Consider the following 15,229-nt stretch of genomic DNA (forward strand, 5'->3'; position numbering starts at 1 on the left):
TTCTGACAACGTGGGTAGGCTATTGGCAATGGCCCATGAGTCTGTGAAAATACAGCAAGATATGGTGAGAAAGGTGGCTGGCATGGCCATTGCCACTGCATGTAATTTGGCCTATTGGATAGAATGTCCATGTCCAGTCTCTGTCAAAAGTTGGCTATCTATTGGCCAGATGGTGGTGGCAGCCCAATGAAACCCATCTGCTTTTAGTTTGGCAGAACTGTTAGTAAACCATGCCAGACCATTGGTAGGCATATTTTTTAGTCCATAGGAGGAGCCAAAACATCCTCAACAGGTTACTTGGTCACTTTTCGTTAGCTAGCCCTTTGTTCATGGAACCTACTGGTCCCGTGGGGCCTGGGTGGACATGATGTTAAATGTGCCAGTTTCATTTAATAATTGAGCTCTGTTGAGCCTGTCTAATTTGATTGGTGGAGTTTGCATGAACCCAAGTAAGAATGGGCATTTCATGTTGTAGTGTCATGTGTGGTGCTCTGGCCATAAGATGCTCAGTGTCCAGAGACTAGTGCCTAGTAGCAAGCAAGGAGTTGCTGTTTAAAAGGGGTGTATCTGGGGGCTGCTTCAAGCAACTTTTGTATCCAAAATGTGAGAGGCTGGTACATCCCGGTGGTGGTTTTTTCTTTCCAGAGACTCCAATCAGCATGCATGGAGGTTTTGGACATCTGTAATTTTATTGAGCTAACAGGGATTAAGGGTTCTAAAAGCAGTGCCTGGACCACAGCTTGCTGAAGGGCTTCCAAGGCCTGTTGTTGCAAAGGACTTCATTTAAAATTGGTGGGTTTGCCGGTCACCTTGACTGAGGAGAGCAAAAGGACACTCAGGTTGGGTATATGTGGTCTCCAGTACTCAAAGAGACCTACCAGCTGCTGGGTCTCATTTTTATTAGAGGATGCCACAAGGGGCAACACTTTTGTTTGCTATATCAGGGATTCTTCTTTGGTGTTCAGCTTAAGTGGCCTTGGCATTTAGCCTGTGATAGTCCATGGTTAGTCTCCATGCCCTGGGGAGCCTTTTGTGACCAGCCAAACTGGGCTGTTATATTGTGAGAGGGTGGTTTATAACATATATAACATATAATCCAGTTGCTGGACAGATGTCCTTGTAGAAGTACTTTTTGTGTGTAAGGTTGTGTTGACTTTTGTGCATGGTTGTGGCTTTTGAGGGTTAACTCAATTAACAAGTACTGTCCTATTCTCCACTCAGTATGTATAATAGTAGTACTTTTGTTGAATAAGCCATTGGAACTTGGGGAGCTTAGGTGGCAGGCAGAAGTGGATATGCCCCACTGTGATGGCTCAAATTCTTAGCTGTGTTGGGGGAACATACCCCTTCAGATGGAGGTGGCCTTCTGTGCCCCAAGCAGCCAAAATGCCAATGCCTGTGATGCACTGAGTGGTAGGAACCATAGTTACTGGCACCTGAAGTGGCCCAATGGGCCCTGCCCACAACCAGATAAGCATCTTGGGGGTCACTATGTTTGTCTAAAAACCTCCCAATGTTGCCAGTTTAATTTTTCACCTAAAAGAACAAGGAAATATTGTCATGTGGGCTCCAGGATCCAAGAACCCCAGAAAAGTCTAAATTTTCTTCTTTTTCTCTTTTCTCTTAACAAGAGTATTAGGCCAGTGGCCTTCGGTAGGCACCTAGAGACTTTGGCCGCAACCCCAACTGCACCATTTGGGTCCGCAGTGTCCCTTTATCCAACAAACACACCAACCAGGTTGCTTGAGAGCTTACTGCTTATGTCTATATGTGTCCTTTGGATCTTGAGTCTCCTTCTCTGTGAAAGCCTGCATTGTGCATGCTGGCTCCCTCTCAGATGTCTCAAGGACCATCAGAGGACCTCTTTTTAATTCCCTCTCAGATACCTTCAGATGCATCTAAATACCCAGGAAGGAGCAATCACATATGTGCACTAAGCTCCCCTGTTTCCATGCTTCTTTCCTCTGCCACAATCCATGCGCCACCTCACCCACATTCTCGGGGGGTATGTGTGGCCTGTGTCTCTCTTATCACTGCTTCTTCCTCATAAAACATCTAGCTGGTCTGATGTCTCCGCCGTGGACCAGGTATGAGATAGGGTATTGCCCCTTCTACTTCACCAATGAGCCATTGTTCTGTCAAATTGAATCCTGCTTGCTGTGCCAGTTTTGTGAAGCAGGTGCTCTCTGTACACTGGTTGTCAACTGTCCGAATCCAGTTTGACAGAATACACTCATACACAACAAGTTACATGAAGTGGACTTATTACCATCAGATGGGCAGCAAGGGACAGCACAAGCCTGGGATGTATTGCTGCTGGTCCACAAGGTTGCAGAGAGCTGCCCAGGGCAAACAATCTTATGTCTGAGTTCTTCACTTGTTCTTCACCATAGCTGAGAGACCTCAGAAGCATCCATCCTGGATTTTATATCCTGACAACACATGACTTGCTGCACTAAAGTGTTAAAGGACATCCTGTTTCTAGGGAGGACTGGAACAGAGCCTGGGCTGTTCTGGCCAGTCCCGCTCTCATCTAAAGATGTTGCATTCCTAGCACATTCTATATATTTTGGATTATATCCTTGACATTGTTAATGTTATTTTGGTTAGACTCTGAGTTCTGTTACAATTCTCCCCTGTGGGCCACCTTCTCCAAGTTTTGACTCCCCTTCCCAATTTGCCTACTTGTGTTTAATTTTAAGAGTCCTCAAGTAGTTTCTTTCTGTATTTTGTTCAATGTGTGTAGTAGAATCGCTGAGAGAGAAAGGCTGTAGTTGGTTCATTCTAGCTTCTCTGTAAGTTCTTGTTTGTCATGTTCTCAAAAGTGAACAAAAAAATACTTGTTGAGCAAATGAATGAAGAAATAAACTATTACCAATGTCTTTTTGGATCTATGCTTGAATTTTTTTCTTTGTTTCTTTTTCTTTTTTTGACAGTTTATTTAATGAATCCTTTTAGTGTCAACTTTGAAAATGTAAATGCCACAAACGCCATCATGACCTGGAAGGTGCACTCCATGAGGAATAATTTCACATATTTGTGTCAGATTGAACTCCATGGTGAAGGAAAAATGATGCAAGTAAGAACCCTGCTTAATTTTCTACTTTCAAAAATTCCTTTTTGTCCTGAACAGAGACACTGATGAATAAAATCACTTTAAACTCTTATTTCTATGTAGGTTCAAATGGTGTGGGTCATCTGTTTGAAAAGGTCCATGAAATTAATCGTAGACTTTTATGGTTAGGAAATGGGCCTTGGAGATTTTTTTCCCCCCAAAAGAAGAACCGATCCTGACCTCCAGGTCAGGATTTGCTGTGTCCTGGTTCGCCTTTGTAATTGGGATATACTCACCGATGCTTCTGTCTTGTTCTTTTCTCCTTTTTCCTTTCATCTCTTTTTTGATCAAGCAGTACGATGTTTCTATCAACGTGAACGGTGAGTACTTCTTAAGTGAACTGGAACCTGCCACAGAATATATGGCCCGAGTACGCTGTGCTGATGCCAGCCACTTCTGGAAATGGACTGAATGGAGTGGTCAGAACTTCACCACACTTGAAGCTGGTATGTTCAGGCCCCTGGCATTTAACCCAGAGAAGCAGGTCTTAGGAGTTAGGCTGGTTTCCCTGAGAGATTTTGGTTGTACCAAAAACTAAGAAAAAAGTATTTAAACATAGGTGGAGCAGCATTTAAAAAATTAGATTAGATGCCTAATGAGAAGTGAGTGGGAAGCCATCCACCTCAGACAGTTGACAATAGTATTGTTTATACTGCCTATCTTCTCTCTTACCTTTCATTTTTCCAAAATGGTTTCTAAACCTTCACAGTAGATCTGGAGCTATATAAATTAATATACACCTTTAATTCAGGACTGGGAACAAATGGAAGTGTTAATGACAAGGAAAGCATTGGTCTCATCCTAAACAACTTCAGGCCACATTTGAAATTTAATGACATTTGGAACCTTAATGGTTATTTGTGAGTCATTTGTCCCGGTGATGGCACACCATGTGCCCTCTCCAGCATGCTCTGTGGCGGGGTTTCCTCAGTGTTGATTGCAAAATTTTTCTGCTAAATAACTATGTCTCAGAACTCAAATGGGCCTCAGGAGATTCAGTGGCCCAATCCTGCTTCCATCTCCCACCAACTCAATGTCATAAAAGATAACTGTTGCCCATTTTACAGATGAGGCGACTTGTACCCATAACTGAGGAGATTTGCCCCGATTGCAGAGTTACTGAACGGTACAGACATCATAATAATCATAGGAGTTGGCCGGGTGTGGTGGCTCACACTTGTAATCCCAGCACTTTGGGAGGCCGAGGAGGGCAGATCACGTACGTAGTCAGGAGTTCAAGACCAGCCTGACCAACATGGTGAAACCCCATCTCTACTAAAAATACAAAAATTAGTGAGACGTGGTGGCATGCGCCTCTAATCCCAGCTACTCAGGAGGCTGAGGCAGGAGATCGCTTGAACCTGGGAGGCAGAGGTTGCAGTGAGCCGAGATCGTGCCACTGCACTCCAGCCTGGGTGATAGAGCAAGACTCCATCTCAAAAAAAAAAAAAAAAAAATCATAGGAGTTAACATTTACTGTGAGCCATACACAGCTCGAAGGGCCCTCTGTGCTCCTCTCTTTTCATCCTGACGACATGCAGTAGGTGCTCTTATTATCCTCATTTTGTGCCGGAGGATATCAGTGCACAGAAAGATTAAGTAATTTAACCGGCCCAGCCAGGCACTGACTGAGCTGCGACTCATGTCCAGGCAGCCTGACACCAGAGCTCCACCCTTACGCAGAGCTCAGTTCTGTGTGTTCTCTCTCTTGGTGTTATTACAACCTCCGGATCTTGTTGATTCAAGTCCTGGCTATTTTACTGCCAAAGGAAGGATTATACATATGTATTTTATTATTATTCTTATTTGTGTATGGCAGCTGGCAGAACTTTTTCTGTTTCATTCTGGGAGGACCATTTTAAAGCAGTAACTCTAATTTGGGGGTGGTGGGCGCAGCTAATCAGAATCCACACATGAGGATGGTCATTAGTCAAGTTCTGCAGGCCTCCCCACTTCCCTGGTGGTGCCTGCCCGTCCTCAAGCCCATTGAGACTCCAGTAGTTTTTCCTAGGGGTACAGGGTCCTCAATAATCTTTGTTCTGGAAGGCCCTGTTCCTGAGATGAATGGTGCATTTTCCTCAGTGTGTTTTAGAAAAGAATTTTTATTATTTTGCTTTACGTTTTCTGTTTTTTTTTAAAATTTATTCCAACATAACTAAAATTATGTAAAAAGGGAAGATGGCACAAGAATAGAGTTTCTTTTGGATTACAGTAATAATCCAGCATCTTGAAAACACTTAACTTTGCTTTTGATGATGACAAGAAAATGATAGGAATCTACTGAAGGTGAACGTATAGGAATTTTTTATTATTTCTGATCGCGCTTTGCTTAATGCTGGAAAACTCCCATGTTTATATGTATTATAATCATGCGTAAGTATAATAGTGAGCAGACATTGAGTTAAATGATATGATAGTACAAACGATGTTGTTTATAAAATGTAGTGCTATTAACTGTATTGTAGCACTTTTTTGTTATAAATAGTAATTTACAAGCCAGCTGAAGATTTTGCATTGAGCTTAGATATTGTCCCTGAGTATTTCAATAAAGTTTTAAATTTAATATTGGCTTCTCCAATGGCTTATTTAGCTAATTCAAATCTGCTTTAATAAATTTAAAAACATACGGTCACCTTTAACTTAAGCATAAAGTGTTGAGTCAGCAACTAAAATAAAAAACTTAAATGTCAGTTATTAGGCAAAAAAGACTAAATTTTTATAAGATGGAGAGATACATTTTTATGTTATGTTCCAAAACAGTTCTTCTTTCAAAGACATGTTCTGAATCAGATAAAAAATTACTTGTCCTCTCACAAACCAAAAACTAAAAAAAATAGAAAATTTATTTTTTAATATTAGAAACACCTTAGTTTTGTTAAATTTTGTTAATTTCATGACAGTTGCTATTTAACACTTTCACACTTAGCAGCCCAATTTTTTTAAACCATTTTAGTATGCAGAAATCATATTTAAGAAATAGAAGTTGGAGGTTCTAGCCAGAGGAATCGGGCAAGAGATACACATCCCAAAAGGAAAAGAAGTCAAACTGTCTCTCTTTGCTGACGATATGATTCCATACCTAGAAAACCCTACATTAAGAATGGACACAGGGAGAACGCAGATGCTGGGCTGAAGGGTCAGGAAGCTGCACACCCTGCGCAGGGCTACAAAGCACCCATGCTCGTTCTTGACTCCCCAGGAACTCCTGAGGAAGGGGTTGAACAGGCAGCCTGCCCCTGCCGTGGACCTTTGGAATCCAGGCAGCAGGAAACTCCACAACCCTCATAGACAATTGGGCTGGCAGGAAGAGCTTCTTAGAGAGGTAGTAGGAATAGAGCTGCATTCTGGGCAGAGCCCAGAGGGTTTGGTGCAGAAATGTCTGCAGTCGAGCATGGCCAGGGATACAAATCCCCCAAGCCTTGCCGTGCTCCTCTAGGAGACTTTGGCCGTAGGGTGACCATGAGACCTAGACAGAGGAGAAGGGTCTTACCCATGAGATGGGACCAGTCCAATCTGAGTGGTCCCCTGTCTGCTGGCCTCTCCTGAGGCTCCAGCCTGGCCACGCTAGCTGGAGTTTCAGCCTCAGATGCCCAACCAGGGTGCTTCCTCGGGGACCATATCATAGCTGCTTTGCTGGCTGATGGCACTTGACCATTGGAGAGCTCCAGCAGAGCAACTCCTACTGTCATGCATCAGCCCACCTGCACCCTCCCCTGACCACAGCCTCCCCAACTCCACCTTGCCAGCATGCACTTGTCCATGGCCACCCCACCACCACTTTGCCAGTGCACACGTGTGGGTGGACCTTGCCTCTTTCTCCTCCAATGGCTCGTATGTGCACATATCCCACTGCTGCTGCTGGCATAAGTGCAACGTGTGGCCCTGCCTCCCCCTGGTGCTGCCATTTCTGTTGTGAAAGAGTGCATGGACACCAGCAACCCCACCGCCACTCCTGCTGACACTGCCACCAGTGTGAATGTGTGCATGGCCCCATGCCCCCCCCCAACACCATCACTGGCACAAATGCATACACAGACACCAGCAACTCTGCCCCCACCTCTGTGCTGCCACTGTGGCTGCTGCAAACCAGCACACAGACAACCACAGCCCTGCCTTCCCAGTGCCAGCACAACTGTCGGTGTGAATGCATGCATGGATGCTGGCAACTCTACCCACCCCTACACTACCACTGCTGCCTGTGCAGACTCATGCACAAAGACTGGTAGCCTCCTGCCCCTATGACTGCCAGCACCAGTGCGACCACTGTCACTGGCACTTCTGCCCCTGCCTGCATCCCACCACCAGGGCAACTGCATGCAGGAACCCTGCAGCCCTACTCTCAGAGGTACCCTACCCCAGCTGATGCACGTACAACCCACTGCACTGCCCTGGCTGCTGGCACATGTGAATAAGCATGGATCCTGCTGCCATTACCCTGATGAAGTGCTTTGGCCTGCACCACTCATCGGAGTTTTGTGGCCAGCAGACTGAGAATACTTCAGTCCCTCCAGTGCAGCAGGTTCCTAGCCTTGAGGGGCAAGAGAACAAAGGGCCTGATACCAGTCCTGCAGAGTTAGAGCATGCAGACCAGGAGTGCTAAGCTGAGCCTTGAGCCCTTAAAATCTTCCAGATGGGAACCCAGTCAACTGAACCCACCTTGTACCAAAATCAGATGTCCCCCAAGGACATCAAAGAACATAAAACATAAAACAAAACAAAAACTCATCCGAAGGACAGCAACTTCAAAGATTAAAGGAGCATCAGCCCACACAGATGAGAAAGAAACAATGCAAGAACTCTGGCAACTCAAAAAGCCAGAGTATCTTCTTACCTCCAAAGACCACACTAGCATCCTAGCAATGGTTCTTAACCTGTTCAAAATGACAGAATTAGAATTCAGAATATGCATAGAAACAAAGATCATCAACATCCAAGAGAAAGTCAAAACCCAATCCAAGGAATCTAAGGAATACAGCAAAATGATGCAAGAGATAAAAGACAAAATGGCCATTTAAAGAAATAATCAAACTGATCTGATAGAGCTGAATCATTCATTTTAAGAATTTCATAATACAAATGCAAGCTGAGGAAAGAGTCTCAGCTCAAAGACCAGTTCTTCAATAAAATTCAGTCAGACAAAAATAAAGAAAAAACAATAAAGAAAAATTATTATGTAAAAAGAACAAATCAACTACTCATTGGTGTTCTTGAAAGAGAGGGAGAGAAGGCAAGCAACTTGGAAAACATATTTGAGGATATTATTCACAAAAATTTCCCCAGCCTCACTGGGGAAGACAACATTCAAATTCAGGAAATGCAGAGAACCCCTGCGAGATACTATATGAAGTGACCATCCCAAAGACACCATATCTCCAAGACATAGTCATCAGATTCTTCAAGGTTGAAATGAAAGAAAAAATGTTAAAGCCAGCTAGGGAGACAGGGCAGGTCACCCACAAGGGGAACCCCATCAAGCTAACAGTGGACCTTTCATCAGAAATGCTATAAGCCACAAGAGACTGGGGGCCTATATTGAGCATTCTTAAAAGAAATTCCAACCAAGAATTTCATATCTAGCCAAACTAAGCTTCATAAGTGAATGAGAAATAAGATCCTTTTCAGACAAGCAAATGCTAAGGGAATTCACTGCCATCAGAGCTGCCTTAGAAGAGATCCTTAAGGAAGTGCTAAATATGAAAAAGGAAGTTCATTACCAACCACCACAAAAACAGACTTAAGTAATAGACCATTGAGAGTATAAAGCAACCACACAATCAAATCTGCATAATAACCAGCTAACAAGACAATGACAGGATCAAATTCACACATACCAGTATTAAACTTGAATGTACACAGGTTGCATGCCCCAATTAAAAGGCACAGAGTGGCAAGTTGGAGAAAGAAGCAAGATCCAACTGTATGCTGTCTACAGGAGATGTATATCACATGCAGTGACAGCAGTAAGCTAAAAAGTAAAGGGATGCAGAAAAATGTACCAACCAAACAAAAAAGAAAAAAGCAAGGGTTGCTATTCCAGTTTCTATCCAAATATATCAATAATGATCAGAAAAGACAAAGAAGGGCATTACATAATGGTAAAGAGTTCAATTCAACAAGAGGACTTAACTATCCTAAATATATATGCACCTAACACAGGAGCACCCAGATTCATAAAGTAAGTTCTTAGAGACCTACAAAGAGACTTAGATAACCACATAATAATAGTGGGAGACTTCAACATTTTGCTGACAGTATTACATGGATTATCAAGGCAGAAAACTAACAAAGATATTAAGGACCTCAACTTGACACTTGACCAAATGGGCTTACAGAACTCTGCACCCCAAAACAAATATACATTATTCTCATCTGCACATGGCATATACTCTAAAACTGAACACACAATTAGACATAAAACAATCCTCAGCAAATTCAAAAAACCTGAAATAATACCAAACACACTCTCAGGCAACAGCAGAATAAAAACAGAAACGAGTACTAAGAAAATCACTCAAAACCACCCGATTACATGGAAATTAAACAACCTGCTCCTGAATGACTTTTGAGTAAACAATGAAATTAAGGCAGAAATTAAGAAATTCTTTGAAACTAATGAGAAGAAAGATAACAATATACCAGGATCTCTTGAGACACAGCAAAGCCATGTTAAGAGTAAAGTTTCAGCCGGGTGCAGTGGCTCATGCCTGTAATCCCAGCGCTTTGGGAGGCCAAAGTGGGCAGATCACAAGGTCAGGAGTTTGAGACCAGCTTGGCCAGTATGGTGAAACCCCATCTCTACTGAAAACTACAAAAATTAGCCAGACGTGGTGGCACGTGCCTGTAGTCCCAGCTACTTGGGAGGCTGAGGCAGGAGAATTGCTGGAACCCAGGAGGTGGAGGTTGCAGTGAGCCAAGATTGCATCACTGCACTCCAGCCTGGACAACAAAGATCTCAAATTAACAATCCAACATCACACCTTGAAGAACTAGAGAAACAAGAGCAAACCAAAACCAAATCTATCAGAAGACAAGAAATAACCAAAATTAGAGCTGAGCTGAACGAAATTGAGATGCAAAAAACTATACAAAAGATCAATGATCGAGGAGTTATTAAAAAGAATAGGATTCATAGATCACAACCTAGACTAATAAAGAATAAAGAGAGAAGATCCAAATAAACACAATCAGAAATATCAAAGAGGATGTTACCACTTGACCCCATAGAAATACAAAAACTCTCAGAGATTACTATGAACACCTTTTTGGACACAAACTAGAAAACATACAGCCTGGAAACATACAGCCTCTCAAGATTGAACCAGGAAGAAATTGAATCCCTGGACAGACCAATAATGAGATCTGAAATTGAATCAGTAACAAAAAGCCTAGGAACCAGAAAAAGCCCAGGACCACATGCATTCATAGCCGAATTCTATCAGAGGTATAAAGAGCTGGTACCATTCCTACAGAAACTATTCCAAAAAAATCTGAGGAGGGGGGACTCCTCCCAAACTCATTCTATGAGGCCAGCATCATTCTGACACCAAAACCTGGTAGAGACACAACAAAAAGAGAAAACTTCAGGTCAATATCCTTGATGAACACAGATGCAAAAATCCTCAACAAAATACTAGCAATCCAGATCCAGCAGCACATCAAAAAGCTAATCCACCTCAATCAAGTAGGCTTTATCCCTGGGATTCAAGGTTGTGTCAGCATACACAAATCACTAAATGTGATTCGTCACATAAACCGAACTGAAAACAAAAGCCACACAATCATCTCAATATATGCAGAAAAAGCTTTTGATAAAATTCAACATCCATTCATGTTAAAAGCTCCAACAAACCAGGTGTTGAAGGAACGTACCTCAAAATAAGAACCATCTATGACAAATCCACAGCCAACATCATACTAAATGGGCAGAAGCTGGAAGCATTCCCTTTGAGAACTGGAATAAGACGAGGATGCCCACTTTCACCACTCCTATTCTATATAATACTGGAAGTCCTAGCCAGAGCAATCAGGCAAGAGAAAGAAATAAAAGGCATCCAAATAGAAGAAGAGGAAGTCAGAAGTCAAAATATCTCTGTTTGCAGGTGATATGATTGTATATCTAGAAAACCCCCTAGTCTCTGCATAAAAGCTCCTAGATCTGATTGAAAAAAAAAAACTTCAGCAAAGTTTCAGGATACAAGATCCATGTATAAAAATCAGTAGTATTTCTATACACCAATAAGATTCAAGCTGAGACCCAAGTCAAGAACGCAATCCCACTTCCAATACTCACATACACAAAAACACCTAGTAATACATTTAACCAAGGAGGTGAAGGATCTTTACAAGGAGAACTAGAAAACACTGCTGAAAGAAATCATAGATGACACAAAGAAATAGAAAAATATTCCATGCTCACAGATTGGAAGAATCAATATCATTAAAATGACCAGACTCCCCAAAGAAATCTACTGATTCAATGCTATTTCTATGAAACTATCAATGTTATTTTTCACAGAAATAGAAAAAAACTATTCAAAAACTTGATATGGAAACAAAAAAGAGCCTGTATAGCCAAAGCATTTCTAAGCAAAAAGGACAAAGCAATAGACAGCACATTACCCAACTTCAAACTATGCTACAAGATTACAGTAACCAAAACATCATGGTACCGGTACAAAAACAGTCACATAGACCAATCCAGCAGAATAGAGAACCCAGAAACAAAACTACACACCTACAACCATCTGATCTACAAAGTCAACAAAAATAATCAATGGGGAAAGGACTCCTAATTCAATAGATGATGCTGGGATAGCTGGCTAGCTATATATAGAAGAATGAAACTAGACCTCTGCCTTTCACTATGTACAAAAAATTAACTTGAGATGAATGCAGATTTAAATGTCAGACCTCAAACTATAGGAATCCTAGAAGAAAACCTAGGAAACACCATTCTGGACATTGGCCTTGGGAAATAATTTATGACTAAGTCTTCAAAAGAAATTGCAACAAAAACAAAAATTGACATGTGGGACTTAATTAAACTAAAGAGCTACTGAACCACAAAAGAAGCTATCAAAAGAGTAAGCAATAACTACAGAATGTGAGAAATTATTTGTAAACTATGCATCTAACAAACATCTAATTTCTTTCTTTCTTTTTTTTTTTTTTGAGAGGGAGTCTCGCTCTGTCGCCCAGGCTGGAGTGCAGTGGCCGGATCTCAGCTCACTGCAAGCTCCGCCTCCTGGGTTTACGCCATTCTCCTGGCTCAGCCTCCCGAGTAACTGGGACTACAGGCGCCCGCCACTGCGCCAGGCTAGTTTTTTTTTTGTATTTTTTAGTAGAGATGGGGTTTCACCGTGTTAGCCAGGATGGTCTCGATCTCCTGACCTCGTGATCCGCCTGTCTCGGCCTCCCAAAGTGCTGGGATTACAGGCTTGAGCCACCGCGCCTGGCCCAAACATCTAATTTCTAGAATCTATAAGGAACTTAATTCAACAAGCAAAAAGCAAACAACCCCATTAAAAAGAGGGCATAAGGGCTGGGTGTGGTCCCCAGCACTTCAGGAGACTGAGGTGGGTGGATCACGAGGTCAGGAGATCGAGACCATCCTGGCTAACACGGAGAAACCCCGTCTCTACAAAAAATTAGCTGGCCGTGGTGGCGGGCGCCTGTAGTCCCAGCTACTTGGGAGGATGAGGCAGGAAAATGGCGTGAACCTGGGAGGCGGTGCTTGCAGTGAGCGGAGATGGCGCCACTGCACTCCAGCCTGGGTGACAGAGCGAGACCCTATCTAAAAATTAAAAAAAAAGTGGAGAAAAGACATGAACGGAGAGTTCTGAAGACATACGAGCAGCCAAAAAAACCAAAAAAGAAAGAATGCTCAACATCACCAATCATCAGAAAAAGGCAAATTAAAATCACAATGAGACAACATCTTACATCAATCAGAAAGGCTATTTTTAAAAATCTTTGCATGTTGTTACTGTTTTTATTCTTTAACAACCCCAGGTAGCTTCTGTAGCAGTCAGCACCACTGCCCTGCTAGACCTTCTCTAAGTATTAATAGCCAATGTTCTTACAAGAAAGTTTTTACACAAAAGGAGGTGATACACAAAAAAGGGGAAGCTTAAGCTACTGTATGCATTTGCTTGCAATGTGTCATCTCACAGAAGTCATCCCTGTAGCCCCATCAGGGCAGGAGCCTTCTTCACGTGTCTTCATAATATTTCTTAAGGGAGGCCACTTTCCACAGTGCTTCAGCTCTCAAATGCAAGTGGAGCCTGACATAATAAAACTCTGTTTTCATTTCAACCATGCTGCAGGGAATATATTCCATGTGTATTAATAGGTTGTAACAGTTTTCTAGGGCTTTAATAACACAGTACCACAGAGAGAAGAACTTTAACAAGAGAAATGTAGTGTCTCATAATTATGGAGGTTAGAAATCTGACATCAAGTTGTTGGCTGAAGTTGTTTCTCAGAGGCCACTTTCTTTGGCTGATAGATGGTCATCTTCTATGTCTGTGCTCACAAGTATTCTCTTGAGCTTCTCTGTGCACCTATTGCCTTTTCTAATGAGGATACCAGTCAAAATGGCTATTATTAAAAAGTCAAAAAGCAACAGATGCTGGGGAAGCCGCAGGGAAAAGGGAACACTTATACACTGTTGGTGGGAATATAAATTAGTTCAACCTTCGTAAAAAGCAATTTGGAGATTTCTCAAAACAGAGCTACTGTTCCACCCAAAAATCCCATTACTGGGTATATATCCAAAAGAAAATAAATCATTCTACCAACACGTATATGTTCATCACAGCACTATTCACCATAGCAAAGACATGGCATCTACCTAGGTGCCCATCAATGGTGGATTGGATAAAGAAAATATGGTACATATACACCATGGAATACTACACAGCCATAAAAAATAATGAAATAATGTTCCTCCCAGCAACATGGATGTAGCTGGAGGCCATTATCCTAAGTGAATTAATGCAGGAACAGAAAACGAAATACTGCATGTTCTCACTTTTAAGTGGGAACTAAATATTGGGTATTCATGAAAATAAAGATAGAAATAATAGACACTGGGGACTGGGAAGGAAGGGAGGGGGCAAGGGTTGAAAAAGTAACTGTTGGGTTCTATGCCCACAATTGGGTGATGGGATCATTCGTATTCCAAACCTCAGCATTGCACAATATATCCATGTAACAAACATGCACATGTACTCCCTGACTCTAAAATAAAACTTTAAATTATAAAAAGTTTCTAGGAAGTTTTTAAAAAGTATTTCAGAGGAAAATAAAATGTAATAGGGAGGGATATGATTCACTGAAGTTTGATTATTAACTACTGAATAATGAAGTATTGACTATGGTTTCACATGAATGAGTTATATGGAAATATGCTAAGTTACTTTCAAGAACATAATAGCATGCACAAAGAAGTCTGAAAGTTAAAGTAGCACTCAGGTGACGGACTTTGAAGTTATGTTTTGATAACCAAACTGTAATTTAATGAAATCACAATTTCTCAAAACTTTGACAGCACTGGGCTATATACTGAAATGTAGTAAACCCTATCAATGATAGTAGACTGGTAAACATTTAGTAAATACTGATTTGCACCTTCCAAAAAGGATGTTTTTCTCTGATTAAAATCAAATTTGTGATTTGGCAAACTGAGATTTGGAAGAAAAGTTGGAAGAGTTGGAAGAAAAATAATTCATATAAAGTTAAGGAACCTATTAATAAGTAATTTGGATTTTATATCATTACTCTAAAATGGAATCTGGACTATTAAACCATTAGATTTTAAACTAACAACTCTGTACCACATCTTATATTTAAATTGATTTTTGTTATCACAAGAGTTTTTTAGGTTTGTAGCCATTACTATTAACTCTCTTAATTAGATACTTGAATTTAATTCAATTATTTTTATTAGGGGCTATGCTAAAATATTCAAGCTATCTTTAAGAATTAAAGGGAAGTTTCAAAGTAAACATTAAAAATAAAAGTCATAGGAGACATGCTATAGTTGTATTTTCAAATTCAGAAAGCTGAAGCAGTACATTCACAAAATGTGATTGAGTAGAGAGATGAAGATGT

General features: G+C 41.4%; 1 protein-coding gene across 6 annotated transcripts in view; it reads left to right on the forward strand.

Annotated features, from left to right (window-relative positions):
- OSMR (oncostatin M receptor) overlaps positions 1-15,229 on the forward strand; it is a 95,537-nt gene that overhangs the window by 60,393 nt on the left and 19,915 nt on the right. For 3 of the 6 annotated variants that reach the window (XM_015139937.3, XM_015139936.3, XM_015139938.3), the window contains 2 exons: positions 2,937-3,079; positions 3,408-3,561. In XM_015139937.3, coding sequence (XP_014995423.3) covers positions 2,937-3,079; positions 3,408-3,561 — 297 coding nt within the window. The remainder of the gene's footprint in view (positions 1-2,936; positions 3,080-3,407; positions 3,562-15,229) is intronic. The other 3 variants (XM_078004680.1, XM_015139939.3, XM_001083745.5) reach the window with 1 other exon arrangement.

The sequence above is a fragment of the Macaca mulatta genome, chromosome 6 (assembly GCF_049350105.2).
Source record: "Macaca mulatta isolate MMU2019108-1 chromosome 6, T2T-MMU8v2.0, whole genome shotgun sequence".
NCBI lineage: Eukaryota > Metazoa > Chordata > Mammalia > Primates > Cercopithecidae > Macaca > Macaca mulatta.